The following is a 26,322-nucleotide window of genomic DNA, read 5'->3' as shown; positions in this document are numbered from 1 at the left end:
CAGAAAGATATGAACTTTGATATAAATAAGACAGATAATCACAAGATGACTCATTTTACTGAAGAGAGCTTATGCAAGATTAATGTTGTCAGCAAAAACAAATCTGCATATATAGCTATCTAGCAGACCAACAAAATGAAATGAGACATTTTCTACAGATGTCTTATAAATACAGCATTATGCTAAGTGCATTGATATATATATATAGGTAGTGTAAATCTCACCGCAGAACTTTCCAATCACAAATAAAAAAGTTCTTATAATTTTTGGTAAAATAATTTTTCTCAAACCAGAACAAATATATAACAGGAAGCTTGGATTAGTTTTGAAGCTCTCTTTTTGTGGTTATATAGTCCAAATAACACACACATTTTGAGATAGTTTACTGTTACTCACTTTGTAGGCAGCATGTGCTGTGGTCTGCTTCTGGTTTGCTAAATGGCCTTTCAGTCCAGGTGGAATATGTTCCTACAAAAAGATTAATGTTGTCAGCAAAAACAAATCTGCATATATAGCTATCTAGCAGACCAACAAAATGAAATGAGACATTTTCTACAGATGTCTTATAAATACAGCATTATGCTAAGTGCATTGATATTTTTTGTATGCAAGCACAACAATTGAAAACACAACCCTGAGATGGTGAGATTCATAAAAGACCAACAATAAATGTCAGACAAATCATCAGAATAACTATATAAAATAAAGTATTAGTACAGAGACAGTTCAAAAAGAGGCAGATGACTATGGCTGGGTGACTACTTAGAAATAATGTGTGGCCGAGCCAATCTGTGACGCATTAAAATCTCACACACAGTATTTTGGGAAGAAGCCCAGACATTACACAAAATTTACAACATGAACTCAGTGAAAATAGAGGGCAGGTCCTGTGGGAGACCCATGTCTGCTCTCAGGTCATTATATAAACACACTCAATTAAAATATGTCGTATCAATAGCATGTACCACATCCATGGCGCACTGGAGGCTCCCCAAATGTAAGAGAAAGTCATATGTTAATGGGCAATCTCCTACTCTAAGCCTTGTCAGGGTTTCTGCTTCAGCTCGTCATGGTAGGTAGGAGGTAAGCCACAGTCACACTTTGGTTTCACTGAATGCCGATTCTTATTCTCCATTTCCAGCCACTGAGCCTCCCACAACCATATGGTCTTCTAGTCACAAATGTGGTAAGAGCCTGCATGAGAACTGAACAGCGAGCAGGAGACGAAAGGAAGCCAGCCTCTTTGGCAGCTGCATCAGCAAGTTCAGTTCCCCAGATCCTTGTGCACCCTGGAACCCAACACAAAATTACGAGGGCGAGTCAAATGAAAACCTTAAATATTTTTTAAAATATGATTTATTGTGCAGAAGTGGTACAAATCTGTATCACTTTTCAACATAATCTCCCCCACGCTCAATGCAAGTCCTCCAGTGCTTACAAAGTACATAAATTCCTTTAGAAAAAAAATTCTTTTGGTAGTCCGCGCAACCACTTGTGCATCATGTGGCGCACCTCTTCATCAAAACGGAACTTCTTTCCCCCCATTGCGTCTTTGAGTGGTCCAAACATATGGAAATCACTTGGGGCAAGGTCTGGTGAGTATGGTGGATGAGGAAGACACTCAAAATGCAGGTCTGTGATTGTTGCAACTGTTGTATGGGCAGTGTGGGGCCTTGCATTGTAATGTTGCAAAAGGACACCTCCTGACAGAAATCCAAAACACTTTGATTTGATTGCAGGTCACAGTTGATTTTTTACGTGTATGATGCACTGGTGACAGTGGTCCCTCTACGCATGTAATGCTCCAAAACAACTCCTTTTTTGTCACAAAAGAGAGTCCGCATAACCTTCCCTGCTTATGGTTCTGTTCGAAACTTCTTCGGTTTTGGTGATCAGGAATGGCACCATTCCTTGCTCGCTCTCTTCGTTTCCGATTGGTGGAAGTGAACCCAGGTTTCATCCCCAGTAACGATTCTTGCAAGGAAGCCATCACATTCTCGTTCAAAGTGCCGAAGAAGTTCTTCACATGCAACTGCTGCACTGTTCGGTGGAGTCACAACTTGTTGTGCCTGACTTGGACGAGGAGCATCCTCCACTGAAGTCGCACCAGCTGCGAACTTCCTACTCCATTCGTAGACTTGCTGCTGTGACAAACATGCATCACCGTACTGAACCTTCATTTGTCGATGAATTTCAATAGTTTTCACACCTTCACTACGCAAAAACCAAATAACAGAACACTGTTCTTCCCTGGTGCAAGTCGCCATCTTTATACTGATATTGCGACGATGTGTGTGTGCATCTACACTATGCTGCCACCTACAGGCCATTCTGCACACTGTAGCACACTTACCAACTTACACGATAACTGCGCGAAATTTCGATTTGTCATTACAAATTTAAGGTTTTCATTTGATTCACACACATATTTCCTTTTCCCGACTTTGCAAAAGGAAAAGCATCCTGTAGGTCTTGCACCATCTGATCTGCTGGGTCCATCTGACCAACAGACAAAGGGCACTTTGGGAATCTGAATATCTAAGGAATTTCTTGCCACAATGCCATCTCGTCTGCTCCAATGCCCTCAATACAGCAAACAATTCTGCATAAAAAACTGAAAACTGCTATGGGAGGACTATGCCAGGTAACATGACAGAGCAGCCAATAAAATCCTCCTGCTCAGACCCATCCACGTAAATACTAATAACATCCAGGTGGTGGTTTAAAAATGTCATTACATTTAATTTTAAAAATATAGTCTGAGGTACAATTTTTCCAGTATCCAGTCAGTTCAACAAGTAGCCTGGGATTCTTTCATAGGCAGGGGGTCCTATAATCCAGCCCTGGCTTTGGACCTTAAAGCAAAAATTTGGAATGCTTTGTGATTGTGTGTCATCCTTGCACAGGGGCAATGCTAATCTTCTTTGCATCGTTACAATTTTAGAATATGTATTGCCAAAGTGAGTACAACAATTTTTTGCACTTTTTCTGGATTCTTGCTGGGAAAAGGATACTATGAATATTCGGTATTGTACTCCTCACTAAGAGCTACTTTTTAAAGTTTATTAATAATCATAATTATGGAGTGTCTCAATATAGACAAGTCCTTCAATGAGGTAGCTCCAGCAATACTCCTTTATTTCAATTTATGTACCAGTGCAAAAATGAGTGATATAGATATTAGTGGTACCGGCATAGAGAAACAGCTGAGGACAGGGCTTGATGTAATCCCTGTCAGATTGTATTGGAAGAAAGCACAGGTCAAATCCATCTACAAGAAAGGTAGGAGAAATTACTCACAAAACTACCATCCCGTTTTATTCACATCCCTCTGTTGTAGAATCTTAGAATTTATTCGTATTACAAACTTAATAAAGTATCAAACAAAATGGCATCATCCATGCCTACCAACATGGGTTTTGAAAACATTCACCATGTGAAACCCAACTCGTGCATAACTCACATGACATCCTGAATGCCACAGATCAAGACAATCAGATGATTGCAGTATTTCTTGACTTCCAAAAAGCATTTGACTCAGTAGCGCAGCAATGCTTACTAACTCAACTGCTATTATATTTAGTATCAAACATGTGACTGGGTTGAGGATTTCTTGGTAAGGACAATGCACAATGTTATCTCTGATAAACAATTACTGACAGATGTAGAAGCAACTTTAGTTATTTCCCAGGGAAGCTTGCTGTTCATGTTATTAATGACCTGACAGACTATATTCTCATTAACCTCAGCCTTTTTTGCAGACGATACAGTACATACAGTGAAGTAGTGTATGAGAAAGCTGCACAAATATTTGACCAGATCTTGATAAGGTTTTGAAGTGGTGTAAAGACTGTCAATTTACTTTAAATTATCAGAAATGTAATATTTTGCACTTCACAAGATACATAAAAGGTAGTATGACTACAGTATCAATAAGTCACAACTGGACTGACTGCAGCTCATAGAAATATTTGGGTGTAACAATTTGTGGGAATTTGAAACAAATGATCACATAGTAAGTTCACTTACAACTTACTGGGGAAGTACTATCAGTCTATAAGGAGATTACTTAGAAAACCCTTATCTAATCCATTCTCGAGTTTTGCTGAAATGTGTGAGACCCGTACCAAATAGGACTAAGTGGGGATACCAATTCTATTCACAGAAAGGCAGCACAAACGGTCCTAGGTAGTGCTGAAAAAAAAAAAAAAAAAAAAAAAAAAAAAAAAAAAAAAAAAAATGAAGTGGCAGGTGGATGAACACAGATGTCAACTATCCTGTGAAACCCAGTCTAAGAGTATGCAAAAGCCCCCTAGCATGCACAGAGGCATTTTGGGAGTTATTCTTCCCACTATCCTCACACACATGAAACAGGAGGAAAAAACCCAATATGTGTAACAATGTGAAACACATTCTGCCATGCACTTCACAGTGGTCTGCAGATTATGAATATGTAGAATAATTACTAAGCACTGGGTGCTGTTTTTATCATACTGAGTTAGCACATCTACAGTGGCCTCACTCATTGTGCAACATAAAAACAGATGTCCTACAACAAAATCTGATTTTAATTATTGTGAGTAACTCAAATGAGGACAATGTCTATTCAGAGGGGAGGATGGAGAGACAACACATACTCTGTAAGAATATTCTACAGTGTGCCATGAAACAGAAAGTAAATGGATGTAAATCATTCATCAAGAGAGTATAACATTTCAGACTGACACATTTAAAGTGGTGTGCAAGTATCACAATCTAACTACCTTTTTATTGCAGCATAAAAACATTGGTGGAAGCATGTCAATCTTAGCACAATAGGCTAGGAGGAGGTTAAATGATCAGACTGATGTATTTTTATTTGCAAGCACACATTCCTCTAGTGTCATACATCCAGTGAAACGACATTTCACAGGAAGGCAGAGAGTAATCCTCGGCTGGTTCATGACCGACTTTAATTTGTATCATTTAAATACACACTGTTGTCATCACACATACATCTTTCCATGATTAGACAAGGAAAGTGCCCATGATATTTCAGTCTGTTTTGTCTACTGGAACTAGTTACCACAACACAACACTTATGTACTAATAATTAATGAAAATCTCCTCAGCTGTATTTTTACACATTTATTGTGTTACAACCGTATTTTTTCAATGAACATCTTCAGGTTGCTGAGTTGTGCTAAAGTAATGATGCAAAGGGTCTGGTTGTCACATGTAATGTTAAAGACCAAATCCAAAACATTGATCATAAACTTTCTGCTGACCACTGACAATTCTGCTGAAGATGTTCAACAAACAAAATCAACTGTAATAATGCAGTGGAGGTGGTTTTCATTAATATTAGTTTCAGCTGTGGCGTTCAACATGATCAAGATTATTTACTGATGTGCTAGTACAGATGGGAACTAGTTTAACTCATACCGGTGAGTTTCAAACAACAAACAACACTGCATAAAACACGGAGCATATCTGACATCATTAGGGAAAACTTTTAAGCATGGCTAGGAGCAACAGAAGGAGCTCAAGAAGAGCAGGAACCTTAGTCTAGATTCAAAAGTTATAAGCCAAAAGAGTTGCATACAGCTTCCGAATGACGAATCGTATTAGTACATGATGAAATGTGGTGAACAGGACCTCTACAATTCAGTTTGATCATTGGTTCACATAATAATTTTCAGGGGACACTGATACCTAACCTTCAGTGTATCCATTTTTATACAAATCATGTTAATGTACACAAGTGTTAGCAGTTTGTGTTTACAAGTTGAGTTAATATTACAGTGCAGTGCAATTTGCAATGAGTATAATCTCAAGGCTCTTGTTGAAATATCATTTGTTTATGGACAAGCTGGTAGAAGCAGTAAGGAACGAGGAATTTCACATCAATCATTATCTATGAGCAACATATTTAGAGCACACCATTTTTCTACCGAATTCATTGATTAACTTCTCATGGTTGAGGTTCAGTCATGTAAAATTTTGTAAAAGTCAACATACTCACATTCAACTGTAAAAGTTATGTATTACTTTCATAAAGGGTGGTTGTTCTTTAATTACAAAAGTTATTTATCTGCAGTATTGCGGACTTGGCCATGTGGCCATTTGTCATGTGGTAAACTCGAGCTTTAGCATGTGTCAAAATCTAAAAATCTTCTGACATGTATACTTGTCATCATTGTGTCTGTATGTTGGACCTTTTAATGTTGTTAGCATCTTTAACATGAGTCCCACAGAATAACTCCATTCATGCCTACCAGCAAGTATTCCGAAAACATCCATCACGAGAAACCCAACTTCTTCATACCTCGTATGACATCTTGAAAGCCATGAAGCAAGGCTTTCAGATGGACTCAATATTTCTTGTCTTCTAAAAAGCAATTGACTCAGTATGTGACAATCATGTTAAAGATGTTAACAATGTTAAAAGACCCAACATAGGTATATGACAATGATATCAATACCGTATTTACTCGAATCTAAGCCGCACTTTTTTTCCGGTTTTTGTAATCCAAAAAACCGTCTGCGGCTTAGAATCGAGTGCAAAGTAAGCGAAGTTCTGAAAAATGTTGGTAGGTGCCGCCACAACTAACTTCTGCCGTCGAATATATGTAGCGCTGCACAGGAATGCTTTGCAGGCACAAAGATAAATACTGGTGCCAAAACCTCTGCGTCAGTAAATAAATTTAAAAAAAAAAGGTGGAAGACGAGCTTTTTTTTCAGTGCCCCAAGTTTCGACCACTGTATTTTCATACATTATCCAACGAAGTAAATACAAATTCCGTTTTGTTCATCTTCAAATGTAGCAGCATTTCATTGTAGTACGAAAATCCGACTGGCAAGACTGTTTGGGATGTTTGTCAATATGGCCAACTCTACATTCTGAATTTTTTCCTACCTGTGAGAAGAGATGGTTGCTAATAGGAACTTTTATGAATTGTGAATCACATCCAGTATTCTCTTCACCATAAGAATAATACGAATATAAACATTTTGCCATGTATTCTTCCATGTTTGCTGCTATCTCATTTAAATCCTGTCTGCCTAATAAACTATGAAACTAGAGTGAGACAACAGTAAACGCGGAAGAATATACGTATCATGTCATGTTTATATTCGTATTACTCTTATGCCTAATAGTGATATAGTCAGAAATGAAGCACGGCAATTGACTACATTTTTAAATCTAAGATGACTAATTTCTGTGCAGAATGTAATGTACTAAAGAGGCGTCTACAAAGATTTTCAAACGGAGAAAATTTTTCGCTAAACTATTGTTCAGAACATCATCCATCATACGCAGTCTATTATTTTGTTCTTGTTGACATTACCAAAGAAAGCAGCAGTGTAAGTAACAACAAATAGCAGTCTCTTGCCATTGTTTCGCTAATGAGACAATTCCTCTTCTTTTTTTTTTTTAAGCGGCGGTAGCGCGCACTAAAGAAAGCCATGCCGCGAGCAGCAGCAGGCCGTAAACACTCATTATCAGAATGCGACAAACAATGCATGACACAGTACAGTACTGCAGTTTCAGCTTAGAGTGATGCAAACACCTATAACAAAGAGAACGGCACTTATCAGATCAAAGAAAAATAAGCAATCGATTAAAACTAGACAAAGCACGTGAAAAAGGAAGGGTACCCGTATAAATACGGACGGAGTGCCTGATGCATAGCAATGGCTACCTGGTAAAGCTTAAATGCGAAGCTTATGACTCAAACCAAACTACTGTAGCTGTATCGTCATTCATTCGACCTAAATTGTGTCTCATATTACAATGGACCAACTTTGTTTCAATTTGGAGGTGCAGCCTAAAACTTTTCTCTCCCTTTGAATTTCAAGTCTCAAATTTCAGGTGCGGCTTAGATTCGGGAAATTTTTTTTCCCTTGATATCAAGTCTCATTTTTCAGGTGCGGCTTAGATTCGAGTGCGGCTTAGATTCGAGTAAATACGGTACATATTAGAAGATTTTTAGATTTTACATGTGCAGTTACAGCACTTCACAACACCCACATGACCGAACTGCAGTAGTGCAAATAAATAACTTTTATAGTCAAAGCTGACTATGATGTCTTTTAGAAGACTTGATGGGAACCGTCAAATTAACTATGCAAAAACAATCTGCTGGTTGTATGCGAAACAGATGTGCCCATCAATAATATTTTAAATGTACCACCAAAACAGCAAAAACTACCCTACCATAGTTCAAATCAAGTTGATTTTGAACTCTCATCGTAACTCATCAGTTGTTAAAAAAATCAATATGTGACTTAGCCAGAGATTTGCCTCCACATACTTTTTAACTGATCATGTCTATTTCACTAAAAAGAAGCGATTCAATTTTAATTTTCTGACATTTCATTCTACAGTCTCCAGATATCTACTGAATGACAACAATTCTTTCAACAACACTATACAATTACTGATTGCAGCATTTATTTGTATTATAGCAATCCAATTATTAGCTATGATTTGTCTTTAAAATATTTTCTTGTATTATTCAATAATAATTCATTGTGGTTTGTGTGCCATGTAATGCCATTGCCTCAGCTAAGGTTTTGTTCCCCTGACATGCTGACAATGAACCTGCCCCTTCCACACTAAGTGAAAAGCCAATTGTGAGAAGGATAGAACACTCTCACCATAAAGATGACACGCTGAGTTGCAGACAGGTGCAATTAAAAGACTGTTACACAGTAGGCTTTTGGCCAAAACCTCCTTCATAAAAGAAAAGAAAACACACACTTGTGGACCTGTCTGCAACTCAATGTGTCATCTTTAATGTGAGTAGCAATCCATCATTTTCATAACTGTTGATATTCCAAACTGGCCTTTCCATTGTTTGAATAGCCAATAGGGGATGTATGGGAGGCATCACATGTTGACTGCTAACTGCTGGTACAGAGCATCAGTCAAACCCAGTATCTCTCAACTGCATTGGCACCAGGCTATCTAGGACTCATGTCTTTCCTGACTTTTGTGGACCTAGGCCTTAAAACTACATTTTTTTTTTTAAATTATCACTTCTCAGCTATGTCAAGACTGCCTGTTAGCCTTCCAAACTAACCTGGGTGAGGCCAACTGCATCCTGTATCGGGAATAAACTTACTTGTGGTTCATAAGAAACCAATTTCTAGTTGAAAGCTTCCTAAACATTCCACACCTTGTCTCCAACCCGACCAGGAATTCTGCACCTGCATATAATGTGTCAGAAGTTGAATCTCCACCTTCAGGTCTAAAACATAGGCCTTTATGTTTTGTGACAACATACACCACGAGTTACATGTCCAAAACCTAGTTTGTTGGGCAAGAGGTAACACTACGTGCCACCACCTAACACATGCTGCCAGGTCACAGTGTTGAACTAGTGCTGCTGTCGTTGTGCGCAACGGAGCATTCATGGGTCACAGCGAGTTACTGTCCAAGTCTCACTGTCATATCGAGGTCCATTCAATGAAAATATTGCTAAGCACTGCATTGCAGCCACTGATCCATTTATCCAAGGGGCCTGACATGCAACAGCTGTTGCAAAAGAGATGTTTAAGTAGTAGTCCTCCCCCCCCCCCCTTATCCCCCCCCCCCCCACCTGTTTGTATTGCATTTTCAAATGCCACGGATATGTAGTTTGGGTGTAAACACCTATTGCTTGGATGTTTTTGTTCAACTTTTATTGTTTGTGCTTTACGACAAAAAGTAGGTGACAATGCTCACTATACATTCACAAATGGTTAGAACTGCACGCACAGGTATTAGTGATCCACTTAGAGATTTCCAGTATCACATATTGGCCCCTGTTCTTAAGAATCTAGAAAAGCAGGAAGAGTTATGGGCAAAGCAAGAGCCACCCATTGATCAAACAGCAAATCTAGGGGTTCAGATAACTCTTGATGCATCCATTTATACATGTGGTAACCCCTTCTGTTGCTTCATCATCAATATGGTGAATAATTTTCTTGCTGTCAGCTTCACCCCTTCATTTTCAGGGAAGACCACAGAAAATATTGCATCATTTTCACAAACTGTGCATGAAGTGGGACAAATGTGTTTTGACCTAATGAGTTTGAATTATGTATCTCACATAAAAAGTTGAATGGGAACACCAGGTTCTATGTGGATTCTGCAGGGTGGCCCCAAACTCAACATACAAAATTTCAGAGTATGAAATTTTCACACTGCAGCAGAATGTGCGCTAATATGAAACTCCCTGGCAGGTTAAAACTGTGTCTGGACTGAGACTCAAACTCGAGACCTTTGCCTTTCATGGGAAAGTGCTCTACCGACTGGGCTACCCAGGCACAACTCACAACCTGTCCTCACAGCTTTACTTCCACCAATACCTAGCTTTACTTTCACCAATACCTCGTCTCCTATCTTGCAAGTTTGACAAAAGAGCTACTGTGAAGTTTGGAAGGTAGGAGATGAGGTACTGACGGAAGTAAAGCTGTGACAAGAGGTTGTGAGTCATGTTGGGTAACACAATCAGTAGAGCACTTGCCCACGAAAGGCAAAGGTCCTAAGTTCGAGTATCAGTCTGGCACACAGTTTTAATCAGCCGAGAAGTTTACAAATTTCAAGGGTTGTGCAGTATTTTGGTATCAGAGACATGCAGTCTTCCGTATCTTGTTACAGAGTAATAATGTAATTCTGAATTATTCATATTGTTTCCTCAATTACCTTTGGTTTGGTGAAAATACCTTCACAAAAGTGAAAAATCCTGTAAATACATACTCACTAAAACACGCAACACAAAAAACAGAGTAATGCAACAGCCTTCAGATGCTAAAGTACTGTGGTGATGTTGTCATTGCTGCCATTCAGCGAACTCTTATATGTGGTGCATATCATCAAAATCTTCATCATTAAACTTATACATGCTGCTGCTGTACATCACTGTTGGCGCATAATAATGGCACAGAAGATACAGCAGTAGAAAATAAAATGCAATAAATTTGCTACAGATTCAGTGCATATACATGGTGAACATTTTTATAACCGACAAACTGCAGGGACAGATTCCTGACTGGAAATGTGTTCAGAAATGCATCACTGACACAATAGATGGCGCTGATGAATGGAAGTCTCTCTAACAATGTGCCACATGTTCCTTGTTTGTTGCAGGCTACATGACTGACACAGTGTACTGAAACAGAATGGTTGGTATTCATGTTGGGAACAAGTTGAAATGGTGTCTGTGTATGGCCAAGCAGATGGAAATGGTCGAAGGGCAGCACGACTATATCAAAATGACAGCCCTTGCAGACACAAACCCCATCACACAACATTTCAAGCCCTTTTTGGGTGTTTATATGATCATGGATCATTTCAGACAGCTGAACCTGCAAGGAGGCTGTGGACTGTGCATGCACCAGATTTGGAGGAGCAGGTTCTGCAGGATATTGAGACGAACCCTTGGACAAGCTTCAGGCATGTAGCCTGCCAACATGGTGTACGCCAAAGTATGATTGTGTGTACCCTGCATGACAACCGCTACTACTCCAATCACCTGTGACAACCGCTACTACTCCTATCACCTGCAATGAGAGCAAGGATAATCAGCAGTGGATTTCCCTCTACAGGAAGGATTTTGCTGGTGGTTTCTGTACGAGACTATTACAATTATGGGATTTCTGTCATCAGTCCTCCTTACCAACTAAGCATCCTTTACCAGAACTGGCACCATCAACCTGCATAATCATCAACTGTGGGCTACAGACAATCCTCAGGAAATTGTGAACCCCGATCAACATCAGTTCAACATCAATGTGTGGGCAGGGATCCTTGGCAACCACATACGTGGACTGGTTATTATTCCACAATACCTTGCTGGAGAAAGATACATCGACTTCCTATGGAATACTCTACATGGGCTGCTTAAGGATGTGTCTTTCGCAGTATGACAGGTTATGTGGTTTCTTCACAATGGGGCACCACACCAAGTCCACATTACAGTTCATCGAGACCTCAATCCCATCTTCCCCAATGCTGGATAAGACCAGAGGCCCTGTAGCTGTGAAATGGAACCACTTTCCCATTTCTATGTGCAGATCTTAGTATCTGCTTTAGGTTTTATGCAAATTATGTGCAGATCTTAATTACACATTATTAATTTTAATTGTTATCCAAATAACTTTTACATTATGTGCAGATCTTAATTATCCATTTTCTGGTGTGACAATTACTTTTATTAATTTTAGTTGTTAATTCATTAATCTTCCATTTCCAAAGATGTTAATGTTTTGTCAATTGTTTGTTCTTTGGGGGAGATGTGTTTTTGGAGGGACGTTGGAAAGGCAGTTGAATACACGTGGCTGGTATTGATGGATGCCAACAAGCTCTGCAGATGACGAAGAAATTGAAGAAATGTATGATGAAATAAAAGAAATTATTCAGATAGTGAAGGGAGACGAAAATTTAATAGTCATGGGTGACTGGAATTCGATAGTAGGAAAAGGGAGAGAAGGAAACATAGTAGGTGAATATGGATTGGGGCTAAGAAATGAAAGAGAAAGCCACCTGGTAGAATTTTGCACAGAGCACAACTTAATCATAGCTAACACTTGGTTCAAGAATCATAAAAGAAGCCTGGAGATACTGACAGGTTTCAGATAGATTATATAATGGTAAGACAGAGATTTAGGAACCAGGTTTTAAATTGTAAGACATTTCCAGGGGCAGATGTGGACTCTGGCCACAATCTATTGGTTATGAACTGTAGATTAAAACTGAAGAAACTGCAAAAAGGTGGGAATTTAAGGAGATGGGACCTGGGTAAACTGACTAAACCATAGGTTGTACAGAGTTTCAGGGAGAGTATAAGGGAACAACTGACAAGAATGGGGGAAAGAAATACAGTAGAAGAAGAATGGGTAGCTTTGAGAGGTGAAGTAGTGAAGGCAGCAGAGAATCAAGTAGGTAAAAAGACAAGGGCTAGTAGAAATCCTTGGGTAACAGAAGAAATATTGAATTTAATTGATGAAAGGAGAAAATATAAAAATGCAGTAAATGAAGCAGGCAAAAAGGAATACAAACGTCTCAAAAATGAGATTGACGGGAAGTGCAAAATGGCTAAGCAGGGTTGGCTAGAGGACAAATATAAGGATGTAGAGGCTTATCTCACTAGGGGTAGGATAGATACTGACTACAGGAAAATTAAAGAGACCTTTGGAGAAAAGAGAACCATTGTATGAACATCAAGAGCTCAAACCCAGTTCTAAGCAAAGAAGGGAAAGCAGAAAGGTGGAAGGAGTATATAGAGGGTCTATACAAGGGTGATGTACTTGAGGACAATATTATGGAAATGGAAGAGGATGTAGATGAAGATGAAGATGAAATGGGAGATACGATACTGCGTGAAGAGTTCGATAGAGCACTGAAAGACCTGAGTCGAAACAAGGCCCCAGGAGTAGACAACATTCCATTGGAACTACTGACGGCCTTGGGAGAGCCAGTCCTGACAAAACTCTACCATCTGGTGAGCAAGATGTATGAGACATGCGAAATACCCTCAGACTTCAAGAAGAATATAATAATTCCAATCCCAAAGAAAGCAGGTGCTGACAGATGTGAAAATTACCGAACTATCAGTTTAATAAGCCACAGCTGCAAAATACTAACACAAATTCTTTACTGACGAATGGAAAAACTGGTAGAAGCTGACCTCGGGGAAGATCAGTTTCGATTCCGTAGAAATATTGGAACACCTGAGGCAATACTGACCCTACGACTTAATTTAGAAGCTAGATTAAGGAAAGGCAAACCTACGTTTCTAGCATTTGTTGACTTAGAGAAAGCTTTTGACAATGTTGACTGGAATATTCTCTTTCAAATTCTGAAGGTGGCAGGGGTAAAATACAGTGAACGAAAGGCTATTTACAATTTGTACAGAAACCAGATGGCAGTTATAAGAGTCGAGGGGCATGAAAGGGAAGCAGTGGTTGGGAAGGGAGTGAGACAGGGTCGTAGCCTCTCCCGGATGTTATTCAATCTTTATACTGAGCAAGCAGTAAAGGAAACAAAAGATGAATTTGGAGTAGGTATTAAAATCCATGGAGAAGAAATAAAAACTTTGTGGTTCGCCGATGACATTGTAATTCTGTCAGAGACAGCAAAGGACTTAGAAGAGCAGTTGAACAGAATGGATAGTGTCTTGACAGGAGGATATAAGATGAACATCAACAAAAGTAAAATGAGGATAATGGAATGTAGTCGAATTAAATCGGGTGATGCTGAGGGAATTAGATTAGGATATGAGACACTTAAAGTGGTAAAGGAGTTTTGCTATTTGGGGAGCAAAATAACTGATGGTGGTCGAAGTAGAGAAGAATTAAAATGTAGACTGTCAATAGCAAGGAAATCGTTTCTGAAGAAGAGAAATTTGTTAACAACGAGTATAGATTTAAGTGTCAGAAAGTCGTATCTGAAAGTATTTGTATGGAGTGTAGCCATGTATGGAAGTGAAACATGGACAATAAATAGTTTGGACAAGAAGAGAATAGAAGCTTTCAAAATCTGGTGCTACAGAAGAATGCTGAAGATTAGATGGGTAGATCATATAACTAATGAGGAGGTATTGAATAGGTTTGGGGAGGAGAAGTTTGTGGCACAACTTGACTAGAAGAAGGGATCGGTTGGTAGGACATGTTCTGAGGCATCAAGGGATCACCAATTTGGTATTGGAGGGCAGCGTGGAGGGTAAAAATCATAGAGGGAGACCAAGAGATGAATACACTAAACAGATACAGAGGGATGTAGGTTGCAGTAGGTACTGGAAGATGAAGAAGCTTGCATAGGATAGAATAGCATGGAGAGCTGCATCAAACCAGTCTCTGGACTGAAGACCAAACCACAACAACAACAACAACAGTATTGATGGAACAATTTGGCAGTGGAAATGTTTTGTATTTTTCATGAATAAACGACAATGACTCAAAAATTAGGCAGGTTATTATTGCAACATACACATATAGCAAGACCAGCTGCAGTAAAACCAAGGATTCTCTTTCTTAGCAGAGCAACATACATCCAAAGGAATTTAGGTAAGTGCTCCTCAACCAGCAACAGAAAACTGACTCAATAAATAGAAGTTTTTTTTTAGTTTTTCCGGATGTTAATCTGGTGGTGGAGGAGACAAAGAAACAGGTGCTTAATTCTGTAAGTGCGGATATTACTATTTGATGCAATCTTTAACATGTGAAGAACTCACTGATCACATCGATAGTAATAGGAATGCTTCCCAAAGTAGCGGGAACTTTTCAGCTGCTAGGTCACCATACTTAAAACCGCTGGATTTTTACCTCTGGAGGCATCTGGAAAGCGTTGTGTATGCTGAACCAGTTCCTGATGTGCATATCCTTCAATAGCAAGTTCACAATGCCTGTGATGCTATTCAGAGAGAGGCCGGAACATGGGAAAATGTGTAGTAATCCAGGATGTGACACACAAATTCATGCTTTGCATCCCTTGGAGATTACTTTCAACATCTCTTGTGCCATGGATGTGATGCAACTCTGTACTGTGTTCTGGGACAATTTGTTTTCATTGCACGCACACCATCCATTTCCAGACACATGTTCAAAGCACCTTTTTTTCCGTTTCCAGTCAGGAATACATCCCTGCAGTTTGTTGGTTTTATTAACGTTCAACCAGAGTATGTCAACTAGAAAACAGGAATGACAGGTGCTGCATTTTGGTAAACAACTACAGAACAAACAAATCCTAGCCACACAATACAATGTACTCAACACTACCCACTGAGAAATGTTCAAAGATCCTCTGCAGTTAGCTCGCACTTTAACCTCCTGTGTCCAATACCTACTCCCAGTTACCATGTGACAGTTCTTACTATTCCCTGTGCCCAGCAAGACATTCAGTTTTTGTGCTCTTGTAAGGACAAGTTATTTATATTATAATAACAGTTAGTTCACTACAAACTACTCATTAAATATGTGTATCAGTGTGTTTATTAAGCTTACCAATAAAGGTATCAGTTACTATATTTTGGCACAATTAACTTAGAGAATCTGTCTTAATTGTTCTGTGTGGACTTTTCTTTTCTTCAACAATTTAATTTGAGCATGTCCATTAAGTTCGTATTTCTGGAAAATAGCATAAATCTTAATTTGTTTGATTTAGAACTTTTGCACTACTGCATTGTTTATGTGCAGTTTGCATGCAATAAAGTTACATTCTGTTGTGATGAAGATAATTTAACGGATACTGCAGTTGAGAAAGTACTAAGTTTTTGTTGCATGTAGAAATAAATAACTTTTTTATGTTGTATAATACACCTGAAGTGTTGATCTATAGGCTTAATTGCTGCAAGTAACGAAAATTCGTGTAGTGTTAAGTGGTTCAATTCCACCTGGAAGTGTGTAATCTGTTTTGCAATGCATGATAAGAGTGGATGTTGCTATAGGATAGTCAAAGAGAGAGTGGTATGCGTAGACTGTGGGTTGGAATTTCACTTGGGTGACTGTAGTGGGAAACTGAATGGGAACTCAATGAGGCTCTCCCACTGAACTGTAAGCCTCGCAAAAAAAGACAAGAGAATCACTGAGCAGGGGGCAAAGATTTGTGCCCTTCGGGCTGAACTAGATCACATGAAATTTTAACTGGGTGGGTTAGAGGGGATAAAAGATCTTGGGAATTAGGTAAACGTAACAAGCAAAGAGCAAAAGAAGAGCAGCTCTTCAACTTCATTTACATTCAAGCTAACGGAATCCAATAAATTTGACTTTTTACCTGAATTAGGAGGGGAAGAGTCTCATCCAGCTGTAGGTCACAGTCGGGTGCAGCTAACTTCTAGGAAAGAAACTCAATGTAGACGGTACCGAAAGAGAGTAGGAAGAAAAGTCTTGCTGCGAGGCAGTAGTCATGGGAGGGGTGTAGGCCAGATGGTACAGGACAAATTAGGGCCAGAGTACCAAGTGACAAGTATTGTGAAGCCAAGTGCTAGCCTTAGCCAGGCGACAGAGGACACAGGTAAAATGTGCAAAGGTTTTGGCATGAAGGATCAGGTTCTTCTAGGTGGTGGAGCAGCGAACAGCCTGGCTAAGAACAGTAATTACTGCATTAGGGGTGACCTGGATGAGATAAGAGTAGCAACTACACACACAAATTTCAGTTTTGTGGATGTCCTGCAGTGCCATGACCAGTCCTGGGTAAACACTGCCTTGAGCCATGAGAACACTGAGTTATGCAGGCTGCTGGTGACTGAAACAAAATCTCATATGAGTGCAGTGCCAGTTGCAACAATTGGGAGATGGGAATATACTAGACATGGCTTACACTGAATAGGTGAGGGAAAGATAGGTTGGCTGAGCTTCTTGCAGATAATATACAGGGGGCCACCATCACACATCGCAAGATTCCTGTGTTTACTGGTGTCACTGGGGCACCTTTTTTCGGTTAGGGTCAGGATACAATTACCCTGTCTTGAAAGAAGTGAAAATAGCAGAAGAGCCCCACAAAATGGTTAATAATAGACAGAAATGTAAGGTTAGCTTATTTCATCAAAATATTAGAGGACTGAGTAGTAAGATAGAGGAGATTCTTGTCTGTTTGGAAAATTTAGAAAGCTGTGAAGAGACAGATATTCTGTGCCTGTCTGGGCACCACATAACCACAAGGTTAGATAAGTTACATTTGAATGATTACTATATTGCAGGTTACCCATGCATCACTGCTATCTCATGCAAAATTATCTGTGGAACATGTATTTAACTAGCTGAAAAAGTGGCTTCCTTCTGAATGGATAAAAATCCTTCAATAGTGATGCATCAGGGTGGTGACGGACCACATTTGTATTACAATCCATTCACTGCTGGACGCCGTTTTTATGTTGCGCAAAGCCCTAATGTAGGTATGGGGCAACACATCCTCTCTCTCTCTCACACAGGCTCATGCTTACATTCACAAATTTCCTTTCACTTACTGAAAGTGTCTCCTGACACTGACATCTCCCAGTAGGTGTGAGACACATTTTAACACCAACCAACTGACAAATGAGAACGAGCAAAAGTTAGTATGGACATAAAGTGAGATTACAAATTTACCTCAGGGAACAGTCATCACATTATTGTCTTCTCCATTGAGTGGAATAATACACAGACTCCAACATACTTCTCTACACCTTTCCTTACATCATCATATCAACAAGGAACTCATCAAGGGCTAGTCAACAGCAAGCAGGTGCAGTGATGGGATATGACAAAGTAGGGAATACTAAACATCCTCAAGAATGTTCTCTTAAGATGCTCTGCAGAGTTCAGATCTAAAATTGATTTGCAAATCTATATACAGTGCTACATATTACTTAAATTGGAATGGTGTATTCTATCTAGTAAAGAAAGGCACACACTCATCATAATTCACAGTATAATGGCAAAAATGATTTTTGTATTTGTGTCTATCAAACACACAGCATTAGCACACGCATCCAATGGTACTGAAAAATTATAAGCCATCCTCTTACCCCAAAAAATGTTGTCAAAGGTACTCACATCCAGACACGGTTGTACATGGCAATAGCGCATGGCACATTTACTGTCATCTGCCCAGAAAGGACATGTTTTCTTAAGGTTCACCTAAAGAGTGAAAAAGAAAAGATTGTCCAATAACATAAGCACTGCAGCTGTTCAACTTTAATGCTTTCAAAAAGAATCTACATTCACATACATACCTTATAAAACCGGAAATAATCTTTAATCAGCAAACTATGCAATACTGGGTATATTTTAACATTATTAAAGTGATCAACTGTATCCACTGTACAGTTGCAGTCATCAATTCGACCCTTCAGCTGTGAGAAAGGAAACATAGGACAGTTAGAAAGAGAATTTGTTCTTTTTCTGAAATATAGTTTTATTCCAAAACACATTTATTGTTTTAATAAGCTATAAAGTATGCCCAACTGGAAAGGAAACCTTCGCTGTAACATCATGGTATGTAATCCAATGGGTGAATGTGTTTGCCAAAAGAGGGTGTGGTGTATTCCCAGTTGAACAACAGCTTCACAGCAATTTCCTCATTTCTCAAGACGAGTTTACGCAGTTCACATGATGGATTGCTCTTGATCAACACAATGAGCATTGATCCAATTTCTTGGTGCAGAAGGGAGAATGCTTCACAAATCCATCACAGGATGGAGTTGTGCTAAGAGCAGTATGCCTCACGTTGCACAAAAGGGTCAACGGAAGCATCCAATTCCAGCCATCGGCTTTGACCAATGACGTCACCAATAGGGCGGAAATGACCATTCACAACAACTCCCATACCGCTCCTATGATTTCATCACGTAAACATGCCAACAAACACAAAATATATCGGAAAACCACCAAATAGATATTCCTCCAAAAATATAATGAAACTGACGGGAGAAGCGGGGGAAATTGGGGTTTTTTGGGAGGGGCCAAATTAAATATAAACACACACCAATACACCAAACGACAAAAAACACTAAAATAACAAGACCCCACAACCTTCCCAAATTCCACTACACACAAAAATCTACTGGAATCGATCACTTCCCTTGACCCAAAGCGGAGGGGTGGAATTGGACACTTCCATTATCCCTGCACAACATTCCAATGTGTGCGTGTTATGAAGACATGCTAGCATCAAGGACAGGCCATGCCCTGGGCAGGTGCATGTTGTCACCACCAGTGCCACAATTTCGGCTGTGGAGCATATGGATAAACTGTAGAGTCACTGCACATGAAACTGCTGCTAAACTATAGATAAGCAAAGAAACTGTGCACCACATAATCCACAAGGAGTTTCATTATGGCAAAGTTAGTGCACAATGGATGCCACACCGTCTTTCAGAGAATCGGAGGATGGCAAGAACTGATGTCTGCCAGACCCATCTGCTGAGACATGCAGAGCTAGGAACAGATTACATTAGTCCAATTGTGGCATGCGATAAACGTGGTGTCACCACTTCAAACCTGCCTCCAAACAGACGAGCATGGAGTGGCCGCATCTCAGCTCCTCTTATCCAAAGAAGCCCACTCTGCCCTGAAGGCTGGGAAAGTACCTTTACTGGCCACGAAGACCAGGAACATCCTCCTTGCAGCCTCGATATCTTCCCCTGTGACTCTCGTATCTTACAACAAACTGAAGGGTCAGAGTTTCGAATGTGATAAGGAAGTGCAGGACACCATGGAAAATTGGATAAACCAGCAACAAAGGAGCTTCTGCACTGAAGTCATCCACTCCCTTCCTACAAGCTGGTATCAGTGTACTGACATCAATGGCAACTATGTGTAGTTGTACTGCTCCACATGAACTGTAATTATAATATTATTATTAAAATTTCTTTACATATAATTACACTCTCCTTTTCATTTGGTCACACCTTATACTTCATATACATGTTTTCCTCTATTAGTATAGGACATTATCAGCAACAATGTTTCCGTGAAGACAATAGTCTTACCAAAGAAATTAGGGAACTCAGGTATTTTTGAACACACAGCTGACTGAAAAACAGCGTCTCAGTAACTGAAAACTTATACAGATCAGAAAGTAGAAGCATAAGGTATGGTATTTCTCAAGACGTTGCATTGGGATATATTTTATTCAGTTTATTCGTACACAATGTCCAAACAAATGAAAATGAAAAAGAGATACTATATCCCTATGATAGCCAAAAATTTTGAGGTGCTGGAGAAAAACGCTTGCATATCTGTCAATAATACAGCACAGTGGAAAATGAGCTAATCATTAATATGGTAAAAACAATGCACAGAGTTCTCAAAGATACACAAAAAAATGGGGACACATGGATATATTTTTGGTTGAAAAGGGTCCGAAAGAAATAGTTTCAGTTAGATTTTCAGGTAATAACAACACACAGTGCGTTAAAATGGAAGCAACAGGTAAACACTGTTCCCAAGAAGTTAGGCTCATTGATATCGATTGAAACAACTGACTCAATATGCCTATCAAGAGATCCAATGCCTATCTCCATGGTCATTTTGAACCAAATATACACTATGGAGTCACAGTATCGGGAAACTCTACCGTCACAGGAATGAAACGAAGACCCTAACTACAAAAACCATGATCACATATTTGTAGAAAGAAACACACAAGGAATCTTATAGCATTTTAAGGGCCTTAATATTTTAACTTTTCCATGACTGTATATATCGAATACAATTGTGATGGCATTGCGAGATCCCACAAAACTGGAGATCTATGAAATCATTCATTCCACAACATAAGAAACAGAAAAAAAACTGAACTGCCTTTCATACAGGCTACAAATATTTCAGAGAAAAGTTACCTCCACGTTATAGTATCACATTAACTTTAGCACTGACAAGAAAATTACTTAGCCTCAAAACTGAGAAGAATTTTCTCACAACCCACGAAAAAATTTATGACAAAAAAAGAATTCTGTAGAGCAGACAAGTATGTAGGCAAGTAACCAGAAGTTACTTATTCCCCCTGAGTATTATAAATGTTATGTGGAGAAAATGAAATAGTAATTTTGTATTGTCACTTAAGTAAAACTAACAACAACAACAAGTCTTAAAATTGCATTTTGAATCTTGTAGTAGATCCGTTATTAGAGCTTACACTACTCACAAAAGTTACAAAATGTAGATCTTTGTGTATTGCATGTATCTTGTCAAAGATGCTCTGACCTATACAAGATATCAGTCTGTCACCACAACAGACATTCCAAAAAATAATATAGCCATGGGGTAAGAAACAATCAATGCCCTATTCTCATCCTGTACACAGTCACAGGATGTAACATCATTAGGTCACAGGACAAAGTTTACATCCAACATTGGTAGTTCAGTACACACTTGGGTCCGCAGCTCGTGGTCGTGCAGTAGCGTTCTCGCTTCCCGGCGGGGTCAGGGATTTTCTCTGCATCGTGATGATTGGGTGTTGTGTGATGTCCTTAGGTTAGTTAGGTTTAAGTAGTTCTAAGTTCTAGGGAACTGATTACCATAGATGTTACGTCCCTTAGTGTTCAGAGCCATTTGAACTATTTCAGTACACACTTATTTTGGCACTTCTCAACTTTAGGGGGCCAAAATTTTTGAAAATATTTTTTCTCACTTTTTGATCAGTTACAATATGTTGATCTCGAAGATGTTATTTACTTTCATCCCCGATAAAAACTTTTTAATATATCGAGAGGAAAAAAATTTTTAATGAAATTTTCTTTCTCTCATATTTTGACCGGACCACGAATATGTTATTTGCAAACATCATTCAAGCTAAATCGTAGCACGACAAAGCACTCGGATAAAATCGCATCATTCAGTTTACACTAAAGTCAAATAACAGTGTAGTTAAGTGTTAGTTTGGTGTTTGTTCTACTAACTCATAATGACTAGACTTTTCCCTGATTTGACGGAATTCCGTATTGTAAATTTGTTATTATGTTGCTGTATTGTTACATTTTTAATAAATGACAATATGTTGTTTTAATGTTTCAAAACTGATGAAAAATACGTCATATTTGTGATCAGCATAGTCAAACTGACGATAATCGGTAAAAAATCAAAGATTTCATGGGTGTCTCCCTAAACTCAATAAGTGCCCTTTTTTTCCATCACTTATCACTCCTTCACCTCTGGCAATGATTTGTTAATGTGAAATACACCAAGTTTCTGCATGCTGCGGGTTCTACATTAAACTGTAGGTCCCTTTATCCATACCTTGTGTCTCTGTAAAATGACCATCGGACGAATCAATTACTACTACTACTACTACTAATAATAATAATAATAATAATAATAATAATAAGTCAACTCAAAGTTCACAGGAAGGCAAGGGCATACAGTATAAAACCCATTAGGACCATGCCTAATAAAGCACTGTGCTATTCAAACCAAACCTTGGGTTGGTGGCAGATTTACTTTCCTGAAAGTTAAGAAAAATGCAGCTAAAGTCCCATCAATTTCTTTCTACAAAAGCAATTGTAAGAATAGTTTGTGGAGTCAGTAATGTGCCTAGATCCTTTTAGGACCTTGACATTTCACATTTACAGCATTTTGTTTTAGGAAAGTTTGTTTCAGGAAATAAAATTCACATGTGGCATTTCATGGACTTAGTTGTGGTACAACACACACTTTCCACCTTATTCACACTTCAGATCTGAGTTTCATGTTGTAATATAAAGTTATAACAGGCTGGTAATTTGTACAAACTGGACAATTTAAAACCTACTAAAAGTCATAAAATGAACTATACATACGCCCTATAGCTTACAAGCCAACCACCCTGACGCAACTTTTTTCAAAACTGTTTACCTATGCATGTCAGTATTCCTTACTGTATTTGTTAAAAAGAAAGCATCTGCACTTCATTGTTGTCACTTAAAGTGAATGCCATTACTTAACACAGCATTTTGAAGCACAAGGGTCAGTCTCAATACCTTATCAATCAATTCCAACACTGAAAATCTGTATTTCATTTTGAGAATTCACTGATCCCCAATTTGCATAACTGTGAATTCACATCCAAAAGATTCACTATGTGACCATAATGTTAGCTACAGTTTACGTGCTTCAACTGAAGCAACTGATACCACTTTGCAAACTCACATGCAAAATCTCACCTTTCAAACAAACCTAGAACTCTGCCTACACTACAGATCAGCATGTCAACACAACCTAGAAGCCTAAAACATCCTACAAATAATATAGCAGCACATATTGTCAGCATTCTGTTCTTTTTCTGTTAGTGCATGCATGTCTTCACCTGCCACATTATTGTTACATTATGTTACAATGTCAGTATCTGGTTTCTGTAGTTTCAGTTGACCCAAAAGTAACAGGGATAACTGCAGACCGAGTCCCGTACCTTTAGGTTGGCAGTCTGGTACTCACCCAATTGGCCACCAAGTCACTTTGATGAATTACCACATAAATATATGTCACAAGCAAGCATGGCATGAAACATCACAAATGATGTTTTCATTATTGTTAAGAGCCAAACTGTAAGATCAGACATTATACACAGTTACTAAAATGATTACACATACTTTGCAAGAAGTTTTAAAAGGAGTTAGTAGCGAGATTCCCACACTACACAACATTTCTTTGTCACCATAGCACTTAAACAAACATTCTGCTTCACAAAGGGTAGGCCATAACAAAGTCGAAGTTGTGTGGGTCACTGTTTAGTTGAGGGCTCAAACTGTCAGTAGCTTGTCCATAGTTTGCTCTTACGAAACTAAAAACATTGTGGTGTAACAATTCATTACATCTTTTTGAGATGGTATGTTTGCATCTTTGCTCATCTACCAGAATGATCATTTTCTTTTGTATAACTGAAGAATTTACAGACCTGTTTTCAATTAAGTATGCACAAATTACGAAAGGGTCTGTATAAGATTTCCTCAAATAGGGCTAAGTTTTAAACATGTGAACAGTTTTCCATCCCTCCACCACTTGTGGGTTATTCTCTTAAGCTTTTTTGCGACACCCACACACACACACGTGTTAACAGACTTACAACAGTACATAACTCCATTTGGTTTGTTATATATACGCTACACTGTCTGCCATTTAGCAACTCACCTGACAAAAGCACTGGTTGTGTAAAACACTGTCATCTCCGTGTATACCTGTAGCATGAACGAAAATAGCAAAAACGAGGATACACCTGTTCATCGTAACTAGGCGCAGCAATAATGAATTTGTTTGTATAAAACTGAATGAGAACCTTATTACTTCACATCAACGAAACAAATAAATGCCCTCTTTCGTACATAAAACGTTACTGCTTAAACGCGTGTAAGCGCAACCCAATATTGTCTGGAATGACTTGTGCTTGATACCACGAAACAGACACTGGTGTCAACCTGTAACGCTGTTCCTGAAATTAAGACATGGAAGAACAGCTTCACCTTACATCAGCTGTTGCAATACTAGGTAATAGCAGTCTGAGTTTTGAGGCTAAAGTTTCTATTCTTGCTGCACACGAAAACGTCACTTGAACTCTTACTCATACACAATAACTCGAAGCAACCACGTTATCAACCATTATCAGTCAAAAGTCCTCCAAACGCACGCAACAAGCAAATTCCCCAGCCCTCGACCACACCAACGCGTAAACTGTCACATCGACGTAAATACAGTTATGTTTACGTATTTATCATGTGTTCCTCGCTCATTGGTGAATTCTGTATACAGCTTCCCCTCATAACCTTCACCTTCACCAATCAGGTTCCATTTACAGCTATAGTATGTCTATCTCCATGGAAATCGACGACGGTGGTGACGCGATTATGACGTTCACAGCTATTATTTTGAAGATTTCCACGTTACGGGCGATCCACACTAGGCTTCACGTCACACCTACGTCAAAACATTGCACAATGCATTTCAAATGGTGGCATTTGCACAGGCCTTCAGCGTTAAGACACAAATGTGCTCGGGAAAAAAGTTTTGATGGTGGCGTCGTCTGCTAGCCAGGAATTTAACCTATTTTAGCCGCATCCATGTAGTTGTAGTGCACATTTCCTTTATTGCTTGCCTTTTTCCCGTAACATACTACAAAGGTTGCATCAGAAACCGACAATTCTCTTTCTATGTCCGATCGTTTTCCCACCAAAAAAGACCCAATATCAAAAAGGCAAAAGTTCTACCAAACAAAGGAAGAGTGTACACTGTTTATTTAAAAGAACAGAGATAATTTTTAATGTTTTTCTTACTTTAAAATTCTACATCTCCTTCCATGCTGCTTGAACACAAGTTCCACTGAATGATAAAAACAGTTTTATGTGCTATTTTTCAATTATAAAGAAAATGAGATGCAAAAGGATAAAGGCAGAAACAATATATTTAGTACCTTTAAGTATTATTTGTTGTTTTTCTTTTTATTAAGAACGCCAAATACGAATTTTACGTTTGACTACCGTTATTAGTTTCATATTGCAAGATTTCGACTTTCTTGTTGTTTTTCTCTCTTACCTCACTCTTAACCGCTCAGTAAAGACCGATTCCTACTTAACGGGACACAATCAAAAATCAGAACATTCCACAACGCATTTCAAATGACGGAATTCACTTAGGCTGTCAAAGGAACGGAAAGAGACATCCAGGTCAATAAGAATAATAGCCAAAAATAGCTGTAGTCGAGTACAATGTAAAGACCTGTTCAAAACCCTGTGGGATATTAACGACTCAATATGAGTACATTTACCAATCAGTTGCACACATCAAAAATTACATTGATAATTATTGCGCAAACAGCTTTGCTCATTATCATGGAACAAGAGCTACCGTAAAAAGTGTTGAATAGCAACAAATCTGAACTGTGGTTGAAAAATTTACTCATTGTTCGTC

At 38.8% G+C, this 26,322-nt stretch overlaps 1 protein-coding gene and 1 non-coding gene across 4 annotated transcripts in view; both read right to left on the bottom strand.

Moving 5' to 3' along the window:
- The window catches only part of LOC126470266 (ero1-like protein), an 82,279-nt gene extending 56,225 nt beyond the window's left edge, over positions 1-26,054 (bottom strand). The window contains exons 1-4 of one of the 3 annotated variants that reach the window (XM_050098005.1): positions 25,948-26,054; positions 18,681-18,800; positions 18,502-18,585; positions 397-468 (exon numbers count right to left, since the gene is read on the bottom strand). In XM_050098005.1, coding sequence (XP_049953962.1) covers positions 397-468; positions 18,502-18,534 — 105 coding nt within the window. In that variant the 5' untranslated portion in view covers positions 18,535-18,585; positions 18,681-18,800; positions 25,948-26,054. Of the gene's footprint in view, positions 1-396; positions 469-18,501; positions 18,586-18,680; positions 18,801-24,552; positions 25,591-25,947 lie in introns of those variants that run through there. The other 2 variants (XM_050098003.1, XM_050098004.1) reach the window with 2 other exon arrangements.
- On the bottom strand, positions 2,864-2,968 carry LOC126472263 (U6 spliceosomal RNA). Its single transcript, XR_007586390.1, has one exon. It is a non-coding gene; the product is annotated as a U6 spliceosomal RNA (small nuclear RNA).
- Positions 26,055-26,322: the final 268 nt, after the last annotated feature.

The sequence above is a fragment of the Schistocerca serialis genome, chromosome 3 (genome assembly GCF_023864345.2).
Source record: "Schistocerca serialis cubense isolate TAMUIC-IGC-003099 chromosome 3, iqSchSeri2.2, whole genome shotgun sequence".
Classification (NCBI taxonomy): Eukaryota; Metazoa; Arthropoda; class Insecta; order Orthoptera; family Acrididae; genus Schistocerca; species Schistocerca serialis.
The sequence above is the reverse complement of the archived record's forward strand: the minus strand, read 5'-3'. Positions and strand labels throughout refer to the sequence as shown.